General features: G+C 39.3%; 1 protein-coding gene across 1 annotated transcript; it reads right to left on the reverse strand.

Annotated features, from left to right (window-relative positions):
- Positions 1 to 11,982: 11,982 nt before the first annotated feature.
- NRIP1 (nuclear receptor interacting protein 1) lies at positions 11,983 to 17,447 on the reverse strand. Its single transcript, XM_080613212.1, has one exon. The coding sequence runs from the start codon at positions 16,620 to 16,622 to the stop codon at positions 13,137 to 13,139; it is 3,486 nt and encodes a 1,161-aa protein (XP_080469338.1). The 5' UTR covers positions 16,623 to 17,447; the 3' UTR covers positions 11,983 to 13,136.
- Positions 17,448 to 19,897: the final 2,450 nt, after the last annotated feature.

The following is a 19,897-nucleotide window of genomic DNA, read 5'->3' on the forward strand; positions in this document are numbered from 1 at the left end:
TTCTGGTTTGACTCAGCTCCTGAAAATTAGCTCAGTACCATCTGTAACCACTGATTCTTGGCTAGCTCTAGAGCAAGCTCAGTTGCTATTTTGTAGCTCCATACCTTCAAATTCTTCCCTCTTTTCCTTCCTGCTCTGATCTTGCCCTCACTGCCTTCAAGTTCCACCATAAAACCTTTCCCTCCAGTTCAACCTTCTTCACTTTTCTCCCCCTTGCCCTGACAGCCTCTTCAAATGAGAAGTCATCTTCCCCTGGCTTCAAGGATAAAATTCACTCCATGCAGAGGAGCCGGTGCCAGGTCCACTTAAGTCTTCCAAAGAATTTCACCTCAGATGACTTTCCCCTCTCCTTCTCCTCCAGACTTACTCCTTTCACAATACTTTTCAACAATGACCTCAGCCAGATTCCTTCACTACTGCTAACTTGTACCAGCACTTAATGTACTTTATGTGCCTGCAGGTTTTTTTTCTGAGTTTGTAATAGGCTGCAAAATCCTTGGAGCATGTCTCATTGTATTTTTGTATAGCTCCACTCTCTCTCTACTTAATAAATAATGGCTACTCTACAAGAATGCTCACTTTACACCCCGACTGTCTCAAATATCAGCTGTTACACATTCAGCTTGTTTCATTTTTCTTTTGTCTGCAGGAGTTATTGTACCCATCTTCTGCATGTGTTTAGGTACAGACACATACTGGTTCACTTTCTCTCCACAGAAAGAAATGCTAACATAATCCCCTGCACCAAAATTCTTTATTTAGCACCTAAATGCAAACATTTTGGATCAGCTGGAGACAGTCAGCTTCAAAGATTTTCCCTCTTCTTCATTCTTCAAGGAGAAGTTCCCCTTCCCTCTCAGAAACCTAATCAGAGAGTAAAAAAGCACTGTTTGTGTTGTGTTCTTCAAGAAAAGCTGTTTTAGACATGAGCCCCCATGTTTAACTTGCCCTGCTGTTCCTGTAAGAAATATATGGCAGATGATAAGCAAACAATATGCTAAAAATACACTGAAATCCTGACACTGGAACTCAGTCTAAGTGAAAGAGCTTTATGGTGAGTAAAACACAGTGAGGTGCAGCCTGGCTGAGGAAAAAACACTGGCTCCTACAAGCAGAGTCACAATAAAGCACTTTCACGGCTGCAAGGTCTTATTTACTTGTCCAAGCCTATTAGGGGTTAGACCTGCCAGACAATTGCAAGCCTGGGGTCAGCTTTCACACATTTCAGGTACAAATCATAGCCAATGCCATGCTTCTGCTTTGGTTACTCTATATGCTGGCTTCAGAAACCTTTATCTCATTTTCTTCATTCTCACTGGCTTTTAAACTTGCTCATTTAATGCACTGGAAGTGAATTATATCTCCGAAACGTTTCTCTTGCAAGTACATTTTAACCTAGTTTTACTCAAAGGTCCCAGGTGAGATGACCAAAGCAGGGGCAGGGTTACAGAGTGTGATTTAAATAACCAGCACAGACAGGAAGCAAAAGAGACTGGAGTTGTGAAGTTTGCCTTCTCGTTTGTGATCTGTCACTTGAAAGACATTTCTGACAGACAGGTTACCAGATCATAGCAGTTGCATCATTTCCACAGATGTTTCTGATGGGAATCTTTACATTTAGGTGCTCTGAACAGGAAAGCCAAACCACATGCTATTCATTTTAACACACCGAAACCTGATACAGGACAAATTATACTCTCTTGTTTGCCCCAGATACATGTGCAGTTGGTATTCCACTGGCATTCAGATCTCCATAACCAAAGAGGTGGTTTTTTTTGTCTATTTAACAGAAATCCTGGCATGCAGTCTGGCCATGTGCCCCTCCTGAAATCTCACGAAACCCCAGAATCAACCACAACGCAAACCTGGGTTTCCTCAATCATAATTTGGGGACCATTCCTCCTCTCCTGGTGAGGATGATGGTAGGAAAAACAAGCAGTCGTGACAGGCTGCAGGCACCACCTGATACGAATACAGATCTCATCTGTATATACTGTATATAGATGCTGTAGCAAAAGCAACCCTTACTCATGGCAAGAAGACTGCAGTGATTACTGTAAGAGTGATGATGTAGCAGCTGGAACTTCTGCTATGAAAATGAAAACATATCAAACAAGAACTTCTGCTTTCACAGGAGCCTTGTAGTTTTGGCTATGTAACCTGACCTTGTTTGCTCAGATGCTAAAGCATCCTTGGTACCATAGTACTTCTTTTGAGGCCCTTTTCTGCATCTCCATCTTAAACCAGCCTCTTTCAGCAAGCCCAACCCAGTTATCTTTCCCTCCAGGCTAATGATGCTACCATCTACACAACTGCCCTCTGTTATCCCCAGTAATATCCACAGCAGTAGCAGCTGTGGCCAGCGTGGCTCCATTATATTGCCCCTTTATACTACCTCTTTTAATCTCTGCCAGGTCTCAGGTAACACCTGGAATTTGCATACTAGATAGAAAAGACAAAGGGCATCTTTTTAAGCACTCCTTATTTGACCAGTCTACTACTGTAACTGTCTCTTGGCCTTGATACCTTTCTGGACAGAGTTCCTTGTGCCTCACCACCTTCTGATCTGATTCCTCACTTCAGGGACTGGATTTAACCCAGTTGAGTGCTGCTCTCATTCATTCAATTCTTACCCTCCTAGTTCACACTCCAGAAGAATACACAAAATGTGCATCAAGCAGAGAACACCACCAAGAATTCAGCATGGCTCCTCAATGAAATAAAGAGCTCTACCCTACCCTATAGATGTTTCTAGAGTTATCAAGAGTTAGATATATCAGATGCTGAACCCTCTATTTTCCTGCAAAGCATGGGGCTCCAGGACACAGGTAGCCACGTTCCACATCAAAACGAACAGCACCATCTCAGCCCCTGTGCAATCATGTCTGCTTTCGGCCACTGAGCATGTGCTCAAAGGGTGACACTGGCACAGATGTGCTGCTAGTGCAGGGTAACATGAATATAGTAAATGCCTGGAACCTGGCTGCTACTTCTGCAGCCCAGACTTTATGTACTGCCAAAAATTTCCATGTACCCTTCATCCAAACTAGGCGGTACAAAACCTGAACTAGGCAGAAATTTATACAGTGTTCAGTATCTCATACCAGCAACATTACCACTTACCGCTCCAGGCATCCCAGCACTAAGGCACAACAGTTAGCCTGGGTCAGAGGAGACTTCTGCTCATGCACGAGGTTCCTGGTACTGTCAGGAGACGTTTTGCAGGCAGAACTGTACTGTGTTACAGACATGGTTTGAAACCAAACATGGGATAGCAAGCCATATTGCTCTAGTATAAGCACAACATAAATGTTTACATAAAAAAGGAGACAAAGATGACAGGAAAACTTCCTTGCTAAAGTGAACCAAGTTGTCAATTACTAAACAGAGGTAGGAAGACAATGAAAAAATCTGTTGAAGCTGCTGGGTATAAAAAAAGTTTGGTTTTTTTTTTTTTTTTTTTCTTTTTAACCTAACTAGCTTTACCTTTAAACCTTCTATACAAGTTTAAAGAGTGGGATGTATTCAGTACAATAGCTGCTGTCTGTTTCTAGACAGCCGCGCTTCTAAATCAATAACTGCAAATGTATGCCATGCAAAAACACAGGATGATTTTTTTGGCTGTTAACACTTTCAGCAGGGGATTTCAGTGCCTTCTCTTTTCCTCTACCGGCAGCTGCCACTCTTTTGTCAGGGGTGAGAGCAGCCACCACCAGCTCCCAGCTCTGTGTCAGGCCTCATGCAAATGGCAACATTTGGCCCCCTGGGAAGCAACCACTCCCCAACCACCGCTGTTGTGCATTCCCTCTGGGAAACAGGTGGTGGAACAGAATGGGAGCACGCAACAGGCTGCCAGCTGGACCACATTGAGGATGCCCCCTGAAAAATTCCCTCTCTCATTTTCCTTCTCTGTCCTTGGACTTCTCTTCTGTGTCACATTTTAAAACAAAGTGCATTTTTTGAGGGGGAAGGCTTGGTGGCATACACTTCACTTCTTTCTGCCACAGTAAGCAGCATTCTAAACTAAAGAGCTACTGGGGTAGGTGCTGTTAGACATCATCACCTCTCTTCTCAGTACACAGGCACTATACAATGCCTTGGGTGAACACTTTCAGTAGGAGAGACTGCGATGTAGCATTTGATACAGTCAGTGCATAATGTAGTACCTTAGGCAAATAACTTATTTTGAAGCAGTTTTTTATCTAAAAACATATAATTTTTTTTCCTTCCTCTGCCCTTCAAGGGTGATGACTGGGCTCCTGTGTAGCTTAAAAATGAAAGGACTCAAAATAATAGGGAAGAAGGGCAAAACTGGCATGAGGTGGACACGTCACTATGTGCAAGGATTAGCTAAACTAATGCCTTTCAAATTTGCAAGCATGTTTACAAGCTGACCAACCAGCTACTGGTACTTCTGCATAATGAAGTGTAAGACTTTTTTTGATTTTGGATTTGGGATTAAGTAAACTTGCATCAGTTATACCCTGAGATTTAAGCAATGATGGTCAGTACATTATATGTAACATGAATATCTGCATAAAGTTTTTGTTTCCCAGATGTTTCTAATTCTTGTTGCAGATGCTAATGAAGACTTTCTCCCTGTGACCATACTGAATGGAGGAAAATGAGGTGGGGTTAGAAAACAAAAGGCACTCAAGAATAACATCTTTGTAGCTTAGTCTCCTTCCCTCTCTTTCTTCCTCCTCCCCTTAAATTAACTGTGGCATAAGAGGTCACATCCTCAAGTTACTGGCTTGCCACAGCAAACAGAAAGGACAGGTATGCAGAATACAAGCACAGGGATAATGTGTAGCAACTGAAGTAACCCAGGCTTCCTGCATGGCTTAAGTCGAATCACATGCTGAGCCACCTGCAAGGCATGTGAGAGTTCATTAGGTTTCTTTAAAAAAAACCAGGGATTTCTTTCACAGTCAAATGTGAATAACATATTTGGGGGAAAAAAAGCACAATTCCAACACAGGTATTAGAGGTATTTCCTTCTATATTCCACAGAACCTCTAGAAAAGCTTTTCCCAAGTCATGGCATACAAGAGACTGAGTGGTCAAGGCATCCAACTCCAAAACATGCTTGGATTTCATCTCTTACTCTCTCTTGGTAGCAGTGATGAGATTTGGGCATGGGTTCTAGACAGGCAAGGCTTGGAAAAATGATGACATTTTGCTGGAGTTTCAAAGGTGCAAACAGACAAATATTAAGAGGTTACAGCAATAGGTTAGCTATATCTCTGTCCTGGTGGCCACCCACAACTCAAGTGCACAAGTCACCTTTGAGGTCTATGCTGAAATTCTCAGAAGAATTACTGAGCATGCAACCAAGTCAAAACCAGCTTCAGTAAAGACTGGGACCAGAATAGCCCAGTTGGCCTTCCATTTAGTGAGAAAATGTCCTCATCTCACCAAACTAGACTGGGCAAAGGGAAACAAGAACATCTAATACTATGAAGGGGTACACAGTTATTTCTCCTTCTCTCCCTAACACACCAAGATGAAGACGCATGCTGGATTTAATTGCAGAGGCAGGCATCAAGCTTATCTGACTGGCACAGATGCAAGTCAATAATGTTTGTTTTGCACTCAGTTAAACTCTGCGTAGTTTAATCAGAAAAGTAATCTGGAAATAGTGACAAATCTCTTTATTCATTAAGAGCAAGCAGTCCTTAAAAAGCCAAATCAAAGTAGGCTGCTGTGAGCTTAGACCAGCATATGCTCTTTCATTAGTGGCATTGATATTTACCAGCAGAGAGGATTTTCATGCCCTGAGTTTGTGCCATGCTCCCTTTGAGTCACTCCAACAATCAAAAGGAAATAAAAATATTATCAACAATTATTACCTGCATGTCCTAGCTACTGCTCGAGGCTCGTATCAAGTCCCCACAGACATTCCCATGAGTGCATTACACATCTCTAATGCACCAAGCTGTGTCAGACAGAAAAACATTGTCATTGTATTTTTCAGTTTTAAAATAACATTTTTCTTGACAAAGTTTACAGTCAATGACGAGTAATTTGCTTTACTTTTCTTGTATGTAGACATGTTTACATTACTGCAAGAAGTTTTTTTTTACTCTGATAAATGCTTCCACAACACACAGGGCTGCTAATGATCCACTAGAGCCCACATCCATCCTTGATGCCCATAATGCTAGAGTTAATTTCATTGTGGAGCATAATACTGGGCTGCCAAGTCCCGTGAACACAACAGCTATATTTTTCCCCCACATTTTGAAATCTCTGAAGCAGAAACTTTCACTTCTTTGTCCAACAGCTGTTTTGTGGAAAAAATAAAAATAATCATCAACATCACATGCGTCTTTCATTCTGTGAGGAACAAATTGAAGATCAAGAGCATTCTGCGTGACCACAGGTCTGTCTGTAAAGAGTTCACTGGCGGTTTAAGGCATTTTTGAGAGAATTCAGTATGAATCACTAAGCAAATGCTGTATACGTTCACTCCAAGTGAAATGTTTCTCTGAATATTTACACCTCATCACCCCACAGGCTGTTTAGCATACCATACTCTCAACTCCACAGGCCTGTTTGTTTTGGTAGGCACAAAGCAAGTTTTACTTGGTGTTAACAGTGCAGTAAATTGAATAGTGAATTTACAGGAGCCTGAACTCTCCCTAAGTAATAAAACAAAAATCAGTGATATTCAGGAGCTCAAAAAAACTGTCCTAGGGCATCATCACTTCAGAAATAAAGGTGCACTGTCAGTTTTGCTTGGCAGGTAGAATCAAAACCAAAGGAAGTAAGTCAGTGAGGAAGCATGTATTTCAGAAGTTATTTCCAAGCTGCATGCTATTAGAACTATAGAGTGGTTTAGGTTGGAAGGGACCTTAAAGATCACCTAGTTCCAACCACCCTGCCATGGTCTGGGACACCTTCCACTAGACCAGATCGTCCAAAGCCCCATCCAGCCTAGCCTTGAACACTTCCAGGGACAGGAGAATTAGTAGACTAAACTGGCTCCTTAACTGTATTGCTTTTTCATGTGGCTGTATTTTGGCTTAGTCATTTGTCCCTCAAATCAGGGCAAGCCTACTGACAGACAAGAAGTCTGGGTCAAGAGTCTTTTCCCTCTGAAGAACAGCTGAGTATCACTGGTGATATGTGCACTTTAAGAAAATGTATCCAAAGACAGAGTATTCCCAATCCTATTTTATTTAGGATGCCAAACAATCAAAATGCTCAGCTACATACTTCATGAAGCCCCAGCTGAGAACTATGAAGTTGGAATTACTGCTTTTAAATTAACTTTATGGATTACAATTCATGCTTTCCAGAAAGCTTTCAAAGAACCTCACACATGCCTATTTATTACTACAAGATCTGAAAACAGAGGACGATTCATGAAAATAGCTGTTACTGTTACCCAAGACAGTCACGATCCAAGTGCTTACTTGCTATTGTACAGCTCCAGACACAGTGTGCCTATACATCTTGGAACAAAAATTCTCTGGAGAAACAGCACTTGCCCTGATCCTGTAAATCCACCATTTGTCCCAAGCTAACTTAAAAGCTGCAAAATATGATGCAAGTGGACTGTTAAATCTTTGTATAGTCTTCATGGACAAATTGTGTTCAACTTTTCTACGCATCTGGTTAAGAAATTATATTGAAAACAACTCAAGTGCTGTTTGTGATATGGACCAAAGTAGATTTTAGCAAGAAACACACCTTTCCTGCCCTGCACAGGGGACCCAAAAAAATGTTCAACATTTGCTTAAAATCATTTTCACATGAAAATTCCCATTTAGAGGTTTCCAGTTTATGGCCACTGATTTCAAGCTAATAAGGAGAAGGGTATTTGAATAAAACGTAATATGCTGCTTTGTAAAGTAAAGCTGCTAATCTGAGTTAGGTTGTTTCATTTCCAGATCCACAATTCTCCATTGCCAGTCAGTAGCCTTGTTGAAGGCTACGTGTCCCTTGGCTCTTTGGGATATTTTTGTTGTCAGAAATTTATATTAATAGCACTGATCCAAAGAGCCCACTAACACTCCAATAATGGAAAGTACACATGAAATAAAGCAGATTTAAAAACCATCAAGACAATGCATTTTTCTCATTTATTCAAATCTTCTGCAGGAAGTAAACACTGAAAGATTTAAAAAAACTTCACACTGCAGTATGTACAGTTTTGTGACATCACATGAGGAAATTAATTTCTAATAAAAATGAGACCAGTTAGATAAATTACTGAAGACACATCACAATAAAACTAGTTGTGGTAAAATCCCGAAGTCTTATGTATGGCAATGAAAACCAATATTCGTTTGTTTCACAAGGATGGAACAGTCCTGGTACAATAATTTTGTTATGCAAAATGGAGTCCTGAACTTACATGACTGGTTATAGTTGTATGAGTACTTCATGTTTTAAAAGTAGTTTTGCATTTCTGTTTTTCTTTTTTTCCCCAGACCCTTTTGATTTGAAGCACATTCTTTCACAAAGCTAAAATACCACAGCAGAAGTCATGTCCAGAAGTGGAATACTGTTGCATTTTGAACTGACCTGACTTGTTAAGACATTATTTTTTTTGCCAACGCACAGATGCACAGGGTCCCCCATGCACTTTTCATGCAGCAGGTAATCACAACTTTAAATAAAAGTATTTTTCTATACATTCTTCCAGACTTGCAACTGTATACATACATGCAAAAGTTTTTAAACCTATGTGATCATATTTACACTTATACATGGAATATACATAACAAAAAAGATTAAAAGGTTTGTTTTTTTTTTTTTTTCCTTTGCATTAGAACAATACAAAATATGTATTTTTCATTAAGGAAACCACTATTTACATCACCTTTTAAAAACCAATTTCAACATATTATAGGTGTAACAAGTCAATATATTTACATTATATATAAATATATATAATATATACTTACCAGTTTACTCCTCTGCAAGATGTGGCAGAGAACAAACTGGTAATATCATGTCACTGACGTCAATGAGAGCTGTAATACTTTCACCAACATTTAACAGGGAAAATTTAAACCATTCATTTCTTTTTTTAAAAAACATTTGTAAATTAAAAATTTAAAAACATTATTAAGAGAAATGGCTAAGAAAAGTGAAAGTTATGGCTGAATTCCCTTTTGATCTTGTAATGTTTATAAACCTCTCAGACTGAGCCGCTCAGTTATGCAGTATCAGTAGAGAAGCCCTTCAGCATAACACGTCTGATTCTGTGGTCATATGTTACCCCCCATCATTTCCTCAAACTTTGGCAAAGGAGACACTAGAAATCTGGTTATCTTAGTCTTACACTTCCCTCTGGAAAGAAAAGGCATATCTGCATAGCAATTGCAAGTCCATCCCCAAATCTAGCTAGCTTGAGTGCTACACCACCATGGCAGTTGAAATGGCATGAGCCTGTAGACGCCCTTCAAGCATAACATCGGGCACTTATCACCCCAACTGCTACTGCAACCATTCCCAGTTAAGTGAACCTCCACTGCTTCACAAGGTGGAGACAGCTTTCCCCCAGCAGTCTCACCCAGATACAACTGGGATGTCTTCTCCCCTCCCTTCCTTTTCTTTAGATGGCGAGATCCCACAATAGCACCCATCAATCCTGTACCTCTTTGCCTACACAGCTACTGCTGTCAATATCTGACAAGGCCCCATTTTTCTTCAAGTCTATAGTCTAAATGCCTAGCTGACGCTTCTGCCTTTTGAGTTTGCAAAGGTATCTTTTGAAGCTTCCACTCCTACAGACTGGGGAATCATACTGGGGACAGCTGAAATACATATCCTAGCAGCAAATGTCTACTGAACCAAGGAGACAGGAGTTGCCAAAAACACTAAGCATTACTCAACAGATGACCCTTGGTCTGTCATTCATCTACAGAGATGGGTGGAAATTGAGGATCTTTGAGTTGCTTGGGAAAACATAGCTAGCCCTACCGGTCCATCTGCTGGTGCAAAAAAAAAAACCCCTTTTCTGATGGAAAAGACCCCAAGGAAAATAATTGTGGCTCCTTTTCACTCACCCATGTTACAAGATAAAAAATGATTAAAAGAGCCTTTGGTCCTCAGGTTTAAAGGCTGTAAATGTGGATGGGGTAGAACTCTCTTCCTTAGGGAGGGGTAACAGTGTTACTGGAGAATTTCATATAGAAGACTGTTGTCCTCTTAGCAGCTGACTGAAGAGAGTTCAGCTGGCATGTTCTACCCTCTCTCTCTCTCAAAGGCCTCATCATTACCTTACATGCTGCTTGAGATTGCAGTGTCTACAAGAGGTAAGATTCTTCCATGAACAGCATGTGCTAAACTTAAAATTCTTGTGTATTATAGTTTACTGACGTCTGTGAGAATGGTAATACCTTTTATTAACATCACCTAAAAAGAAAGCTAAATCATTAACTGGTCAAACTGTTAACATTTTAACTTAAATGTTTAATAAAACTTTAAAAACTAAATGTTCAAAAGTATATATTATAACAATAGACTACCATAGAATAAATACATAGGTAAGCACACTCCTAGACTCCAGTATTACTTTTTGTTAGGATTAGACCCTCCTCCTTACTTTTTGTCTCAACTTTGTTTTGATGAGGTTTTTCTAATCAGATTTTTTTCACATCTATTCAAGCTGCTTTTTTCTGTGGAGCCCTTCAAGTAAATTATAGCCCTGTATTTACTCTGGGGACCATCTATTATTCTATATTGTATATATTTCCTAGCTATATACATGTTGTTTTCAAGAAAAATAATCAATTAAGACTTTAAGAGACATTTAATGGATGGAACAAATACCATCTTTTTAATATTCCTGCTGGGTTGACTCATATAAAAAGAATTCAGTTCACTGTCAATCCAAAATATACTTTATCTTGTTAACGATTATTCTAGGAGACATCTGAATTGTCACTGGGCCACTTTTAAATGCAGTATTAAAGACAAACAAGATTTTATTTTTATATTATACTTCAGACAATGACATTCAAAATGATGCTAGATTTGCGTGAAGGTTTTAAAATATAAATCTTCTTTGTACAGCCCATTAATATATTACGCTTCACCCAAATAACATAAAAATATATCTTTAAATTGCTCTATTATTTCTCATATAAACCAGGGGGAATGTTTTATATTGGATACTGACAAATATTTGTGTTCCCTAAAAGACGCTATCCCCTGTAGGGGCAAAACAGAATAGTGGTGCATTTTCCAGCTGGCAGGCAGGAGAAATCCCTTTCAGTAGAGACTGCACTGGAAAGAGGAGAAACTGATCCCAGGCAGGGGATGACAGGGGACAACAGCTCACTCTGTTTCAATGAGCCAGCAGTCTGGGAAAAGGATCTCTGAAACCAAACCGGAAAGAAAAAAGAGCAAAATGCCCCATCATTCATCCCTGCTATGCAAACATGAGATGGACAGAAACAGCAGTTTTGTCATGTCATCAGCTCTCAACAGTAAAAACAGTCAAAATTAAAACAGAGTGTAGCTTTCATTATCTGTGCAAGTCAACTACTTAACTGCCCGCCAATAGCATGGGGGATTAACAGTGAAATTAGAAGCTACAGAGAACATTTTTTTTTCCAGGGGAGTAAAAAGTTCAGCAGAACTTATGGTTGCCAATAATGCATGTAATTTAGAGGAACTGGATTTTGTCCTCCTCCTCCCCCGTGAGAAATAAAGGCTGCAAATGGAGTTAACACTTGACAGCATTAACAGGAAAGCAGAGCCGCATGGCTCTTCCCTTGCCAGCAATTCTTTTAAGGTGTCTCAGCTCTGACCGCAATTTTCAGTTACTCCCATCTCAGGCTAATATTGCCAGATGTTACAAATCACAGCACAGGTGGGGATTGAGGAAAAGGGCAGAGAAGGATTTCTCAGACATGTCCCACTATCCATTACAGAACATGACAAAACCACAATTTTATCCTCAGTGCAACCAGAAAAATTATTTGAAAACCAGGTTTTTTGCAGTGACGGGGTAGTGCATTAAACCATGCATCAGCTGTTCAGAGAGTAATAAATATTGGCAGAATATGGATTCTTTTCCCTGGTCGTAGGAAGAGGCCAACACATTTTTCATTAAAATCCTATTCCATCTTTGAGTGGAAGCCTGAAGTGCTGCTTTAGCACAGTTAGTAGTGTTCAGCCGGGGAAGCAGGATGGTGCTAAACAGACGTTTCATTTCACAAACTTCCCACCATTTTCCTCACTAAACATTTGCAACTAAGCTTTCTTAACTATACTACACACCAAGAGGCATTTTGGCTTTCCCCTTAAAACCAGGAAACTGACAGGAATGTGTTGACAAAAGGACTCATGCGGTACTTGCATGGCCTATGAAAATCTGCCTTTTGTATAAAACCCCAGAAAAGTCCCTTAATCGTAACTAGTAACTCATAACTATGGCTGAAAATTTGGAGGATGGCATTTATCAAGAGCAGGGCAAGGAAGAAAAATAGATTTTACACCACTATTCTGGCAGGACCACAAACAAGATTTAAAAATAACAATACAAATTTTGGGAGCACTAAAAAAAACATTTCAGTGCATTTCATTTATTAACACTGACACAGGTTTTCCAATATGATGAGCTAATACCTTGGACGGACTGCTCCTTTTCTTGAAAGTTATTCTTAAAATTTCACAAAACATATTAAACATTCAAAAAAAAAAAAAAAAAAAGAAGAAAAAAACAAGTACACTATCTCTATGCTCAGGCTTCCAAACAATAAGGATTATTTTACAGACAGGGAGGAAACGCAGCATTACCACTGCCTAGGCTGTATGCTTACCCTTTATGTTATGCCAAAACCTTGCAGATCCAAATAAGACTCTGATCAAAAAGTAGTCATAACTTAATCTGATACATACAGAAATGTCTTGTACAAATTACAACCTTTCTAGTTTCCTTGTGACAATCTACTGCAAAGCAAATTTTATCTACATTTTAAATAACATCACCAGAAAAATAAAAAGTTTATCAAATGAAAATATGTTTCAACTAGACCATGCTTTTCTAAAATCATGCTCAATTTATACAGTAGTCAAGTTCGTACTCATTTTTATTTTTTCTTTTTTTTTTTTTTTTTTAAACAAAGATTCAAAACCACTGATTGTAAACTCACTGAGGAGGCTGTAGTTTATTCTGGCTCTTTTTTGATTGTTCGCACTTTTTCCAGAAGTCCATGCACTTCTCCATTCACAGCATGCTGATGAGTGGTCTTACTCCCTATATGGCTGTTGTAAGGGCTTCTTAAGTTAGTAAAAGGAGTTTTAAGCTCTGCATCAGATATCAACTCCTCTTTGATGGTAACATGAGTTGAACTATCAGTAAAGGAAGGTCCATTCCAAATTTCTTTGTCATGTGCTTCTTGGCTACTAACAGAGTTGCCGCCTTTCTGTAACATATAGTACAATATTGGATTGGTTTTGGTCAGTCTTGGAGAGTCTTTTTCATAATCATTCTTGTCCATACCAGTGATTACCCATCTGATGGGCCCTTTTTCACTGGGCATGGGACACATGCTAAACTGGTCAGACTCGAGTCTAGATACCGTACTCCCCAAATGTTCAGGGAAGGGGGAACCGGTGGGACTTTTTACTGTTACAGGATACTGAAATGTTCTATGATCTACACAATTGTTCTGTTGCACAGGGCTTCCCATTAATGCATTTACTGATGAAATGCTGAATTCAGGTTTATTAATTGTTGCACTGGTTTTGTTTCCTTTTTTCTTGCCCTCAGCTAGTATGTGATTCCTATGTTGTGACAGATCTCTCTCACAGTTTTCTGAGAGAAGCAGCTGCTTCAACACATTAAAGCCTTTACTATCTCTAGACCAACTCCTATTTTCACTTTCATTATTTGAACTGTGACTTACAGTGTATTTAAATTCAGCATCACTTCTGCTGAATTTCAGTTCTTGCTGGTTAAGCAAAGGCCCATACAGTGCCTCGGTAGGAGAAGTGTGATTGTTTGCAGCATCAGACATATTACTTTTCATCTTTTTTAATGGGCTTTCCAAAGGCTCAGCAGGAAGCTTCCTCTTCTTCGGTACTGTGCAAAGACTCTTTGATTCAAGGTGTGTCAACTCACTGTTTCGGTGACTTCTGTCCAGCTCATCTGCAGGGTAACTGTCTTGATTCTGCCTCAGCAACCTACTTAGCAGGCCGTTTTTGGAAAAAGAGAAATCTTGAGGTGAAATCGGCTCAGATTTCAACTCCTTGGATGATGGAGAAGTAGCTGCATTTCTCTGCAGTGAATGTACAAATCCTTGAAATGCGTTATCCTTGCCATCTCTTACTTGTGCATTTGAATCATAAGGAATATTTGATTCTTCAGATGGTTCAGTTTTTATTTTCACCGTCAGTATTTGCTCGTTCAAAGCCTTATCTGTCTGTTCTTGAGAACTTTCATCTCTTAAAAGCATCCTCTCTTTTTTTTCACTTTTACCTTTACTGGGAGTTCCCAGAAGCAGCTGAAGGACAGTGCGCCTTTCAAGGAGATTTTCTATTTCTGAACCTGGAATTCCTTGTTCAGCAGGTGCAGGCTGACAACTGAATATTTTGTTATTTTCTTCATGCATACCCAATTTATTTGTAAGCAGAGGGCTGTTCAATCTATCAATCAAGCCAACAGGTTTATCTGTGTTTCCTGCTAGCAGGTGTTTGCTAGCTCTTGGCTCTTCACTTGACATGGAAGTCTGCATGCCACACTGAGCAAGGTTCTGCAACAATTTGCTGGCACTGAACGCCGAAGAGTTCTGGGGACTATCATTCCTGCTCAGCTTAGCACCTTGAATTTCTTTGCTTTTGGAAAGGTCTATCAAATGTTTAGATGCGGGATTCACCAGTCTCTCTGGCTGGATGCTGCAGGCATACGGTGGTGAGCTACGCTTGATGGCTAACGATTGGTGTGAGAGATTTATAGGAGAATCTGCTTTTGTAGAAGCCAGCAAAGGGGGAGTGCTTAACGGAGTCATTCGACTTGCACTGGGACTGTCAGTAATTGGAGTCCTTTTACCAGTCTGTACAGTGAATTTTGCCACATCAGCTGCACTGTGTGGTCCCTGAGGGTCAGTAATCTTGTCTACCTTTTCTTCACTCTTATGTCCAAGTAACAGCTGAAGTAGTGTTACCTTCTGATGAGGATTCAGCTTAGAAGCTTTTGGAGTGTCTTTATCTTCTTTGTTCTCTGGACAGGAAACTTTTGGATCCCAGTTGTGAAGCAAGGACTGAGTCAGGTTATCCAGTGATGCAGGTGGACCCGCATCTGGTTTATCTGTCCTCTGTTTAAAAGATAGGTCTATAGGAAGACAGTTAGAATGGGAGCTTTCATCATCACTGCTGTCATCCTCTGTAAAACTAGGATTGTTGTCTGAATATTCATCAATAGTTGTTGGTGTGCTGCCATCTTCAAAATTGCTGGCTCTCTCACTCTGTTCACGCCCTTTCATATGTTTGGTGGTATTCTGGCTTTTCAGCAGATGCAAGAGCAAACTGTTGCTGGGAGAGGTTTTCAGGTTACTTCTTTCCAAAGTACTTTTGTATCCCCCAGTTTTGGGAGACGAATGCATGACTCCCACTGAACTCTGAAATGGTGCCGTACTGCTTTTGCTAGATACTGGTTTGGTTGATGATCCTGTTTGACCATTGAGATGGCTTGTCATTCCTTTTGCTAAACCAAACTGGCTGATATCTTTCTGAGTGCTTTCCTGTAATCTGGCCATAGCTGCAAGTCTCTCACTTGCTATTTGATTTGCATTTTGTGCTTTTAAAGCATGTTCCCTGGAGTACTGCTGCAAGTGAGCTTCACTCGAAAGGAGTAAAGCTAGCTGGCTGCATGCTACGCTGGGCTTCGGTGAAGCAGCAGGACTAGATCGTTTCTCTACCATGCTTGCAACAGCCTGCAATCTTGCAGCACACGACAGTGGCTCATTTATCACTTTAGGTCCGCTCTGCACAGCATGAGGAGATTCAATGAACCTCTCTTTGGGCAGGTTCTTTGTTATATCAGGCAGGCTGTTGTCCAGCTTCTGATCTTTTGCTTTGCTCTTCTTCAGTAGAGTCTTCAGGTGACTGGACGCAACACCATAGCACCTTAAATCTTTCTCCACTTGTAAAGAATCATGGTTAAGGGAATACCCTTGCTCCTTAAGGCTCTGCCTAATCTGCTGTGACAGAGCAACACTCTGCAGCCTAGAGCTGAATGACTGAAGCAAAGAGGCAAGTAATGTGCTATCCTGTTTGCCTTTAGGCACATTTTCAACCATGCCAGCTAACAAAGCTTCCTTTTTTCCATCTAAATCCACAATGGAATCAGACAACCGCCTTCTCTTTGCTGCATTCCAGTCTTCTGAAGACTGCAACAGTCTTGCTTTTTTGAGGTGCAGCATGCCAGATCCCTGATATGTATTTGTGTTAAGAACTGGACCATTACTTTGACAGCCAGGAAATATATTTCCAGAAATCTTAAAGTTTTGATCCTCTCCACTATGCCCAGTAGACTTTTTGTCAACTGCAGTACCTGAGCCTCCTGCTGCTTGATGCATTAGTAATCCCTCTAGGTAAGTTAGAACAACAGAATCCTGGTGCATCTCAGAGCCAAGCTCTTCTCCATGAGTCATGTTCAACAAAAGTTTCCAAAAGGGCTCTGGTTCTATTCACTTCAAAGACTCGTTCTGCTGTAGCTGAATCGAGACGCAGAGTTAAGAAATAATAGGTAGATGTCTATAGTGCTTTCTCACAGACTTTCAGAAACAGTACAAAACGTCATATCCCAAGAAGGCTTCTTCCGGTGTATATTGTTTGATGAGTCAGGTTTCCATCATATCAATCTGCTGTTATCTAGAATATTTCCGAAAGTTGTCCAGGAGGAGCACTCAAAATGTGGTTCCACAGTAATCAAGTTCCACTAAGTATTTTCCACCTTCTTTCTCCAGGAAGCCAGCTTGTTTTTCATCTTTTTCCATCTCCACCAAGCACATAAAATTTCTAAGTGAACAAAAAAACAAAAACAAAAACAAAAACAGAAATAGAAGATTTAGGATAAGACCTTCTTTAAAAAAAAAAAATCCACAAATCAAACAACAAAATACATTGTCTTAGACAGCGATTAAGCATATATAGAGCAATAAATATCCACATTTCAGAAGAAATGAAAAATTTAGTAATGGAAAAAGTCTATGGTAACTAGTTTAAAAAACTTTGTGAGAGAAAATTCTGAGAGAAAATTTTATAGAAAAATTAAGTTTAATTATCATAAGAACAGCTACTACAAGTATTCATCAAATTTATTTATCCTACAGCTCAAAATAAGAAATAACATGAAAGGAAAATCTTAAATCACTCTATAATTTTTGACAAAAATTACGCTGGATTATACTTCACACTTGCATCAATCTTTCTTCTTATTATGTAAGAATATCCTATTACACAGGATATGTAGACTATCACCCTAAAAGAGAATAAATGGGAAGAGGCTTGCCTAAAATTAACATTTAGGACAAATCTGCATCCAAAGAACAGGCAGCATCATATATATGAGTACATTTTTGTTTGGCACATAAATGATATTGCTGAAAGTAGAAACCAAGTTGTCACTGCTTCCCAGAACTATCTAGTAATACAAAATCTAGCATGATAGCACAGCAGGGAGGAAATCTGTTGCTTTTACAACTCCCAGCTACCACAAGTCATTAGAAGAATCATGTGACGGGAGTGGTGAAAAGAGTGCTTATGTTCCTGTTATAACATAAATCCTGGTATTAAAATCCTCCCTTCACAGGAGGATTTTTAGCTTCACATTCTTTCTGTGTATTAAACATATAATGATAAAAGAAAAAACAAAACAGGTCTTCCTTGAAGTCTTGTTATTTTCAATTGTGGTCAATGCTTTTTTTCTTGGATGAGGCAGTATCCTATAAAAAGCTGTTTTAAAAAACACAACAGTGGCATTTATGTTAGATGCATCTTTTCAATTTTAGTTATATTACTGGTCAATGACAGCATGAACGGTTTAGTCACCACAGTTCAACATTGAGATCATTGCCTCACATATGTCTACTCCTTCACTCATTCAGTTCTGAATTCACAAAGATTCAACATGATCAAAGCTAAGTGTCTTTCCGCATTTATAACTCTGCAATTAACTTTCACAGACTATAAGTCCACTGAAAACTTGTATTTACAAGTTTAAAAAGTATGTACACAGATGAAATCCTTGCCTCCTTAAAATGAATGAATATTTTATGATTGATTTCCAGAGGCCATTTTTTAATTTGAAAACTACAGGCAATTAGAAGTCAGAAAAACAGAAGATCTGAAAGGAGTAAAGAATCAGGAGAACATCTAAGTAGTCATAATGCCAACAGCCCATATAATCCCCTCTGCAAAGAATCCCTTACTAGATTTTAAGTAATTTAGAGACTTTAAAAACTGAGCTATATTAAAAAAAAAAACAAAAAAAAAAACCAAAAAAAAAACCAAACAAAAACCAACCAAATAAATAGAAAAACCAAACCAAATCCAAATCCACTTAAAACAGCAATATGAAGTTGTAGTGTAAATGTGTATACTCATTTATCTAAATGTCAAATGAAAAGATGGTAGCTATTGCTGGGGTCTCAGTACTTCTCTCAGAAATACATGTCTACATTAAGCATCATTTGCATAATTACCGGTAGAAGACATAGTGTTCTTTCAAATATATAACTTAACACTTAAATGTGGATTTATCTAATTAAAAGTTACTCTTCCTACAAAAATTTGTGCATCTCTGGGTGGGATTTTACAGAGTTTCAACCCAAAACAGACAGAACAAATCCTTGTTACACCTTATTTGTGATGGAAAACCCAGTAGTAAATTTCCTGGTTTGAAGGCAATCTCATAACTAAGCACTTCCAGCCAGTTCTGAACTGAGCATGCTTTTCTTCGCTATTTGAACGGTGGTCATGTGGAAACCAAAGCAGCTTTGGAAATTAATGTTTAGCTGTACACTAAGGCAGCCATTGTTTAAAAACATATAGACTGTAGCAAAGAATTTCCCTGGACCCACTGAAATGTTAACAATATTTCTTGTTATTACTATTTTGGAAATTACCTGATCTGAGGAGAAAAAAACCGTGAAGAAATAAGGCAGAAGAGAAAGGAGAAACCATACATCAACAGATCTCCTATTTCCCAGTAAAGGCTGAAGAAAACTTACTGCAATTAGCCTCTAACATCAGTCTCTAATATCTATGAATCTCTACACCTAAAAATTGTATTTATTGGCAATATTGTAACGAACTAAATTGATAAAGATAATATACTTTCTTGACCATGTAACTACTGTATATGCACTCTTCACTGTTGCTTCTGCTCTCTTCTCCCAGACTTCTGCATCCTAACAAATAAAGCACTTGTTTTGCAGAGGCTATTTTCAGAACCTCCAGGAGCTTGCACTGATCACAGCTCATTAAGCCGTGTTTACCTAGAGAGAACTAAAGCAGCTGCAGGACTTGCAGCACAAATGCTGTAACCTGGGGAGACACTCCCCAAGTGGAGCACACCATGGGAAATCAGTCCTTGCAGCCTTTTGAAAAGTGCCTAAGGAGAAACTGCGTGCCGAATAGGGGAGATAAGAAAATATTAGAATGCACACTGAACTGTGTATGTCCAGAATATTAATTCGACTTTTGCAGTTGTTGGGGGTTTTCCTTTGATTGCAAACTAGATATATTCACCACAAAGATGTTAAAAGAATGATGATACTAATAAACCTTAATATCCTTTGCTTACCATAAAGAATTATTGCTGCAAAAGATAGCGATGTTTGAGAACACATGAACACATCTAATAGGTTAAACTACAACAACCTTTGAGCCAATGGCTTTTTACTCCTGAAAATATTACTTTTCT

Source organism: Psittacula echo, assembly GCF_963264785.1.
Source record: "Psittacula echo genome assembly, chromosome: 3".
Taxonomy (NCBI): domain Eukaryota; kingdom Metazoa; phylum Chordata; class Aves; order Psittaciformes; family Psittacidae; genus Psittacula; species Psittacula echo.

Bases quoted from the DNA above. Each gene is read 5' to 3' on its own strand.
- NRIP1 (XM_080613212.1), bottom strand. From the start codon at position 16,622: ATGACTCATGGAGAAGAGCTTGGCTCTGAGATGCACCAGGATTCTGTT.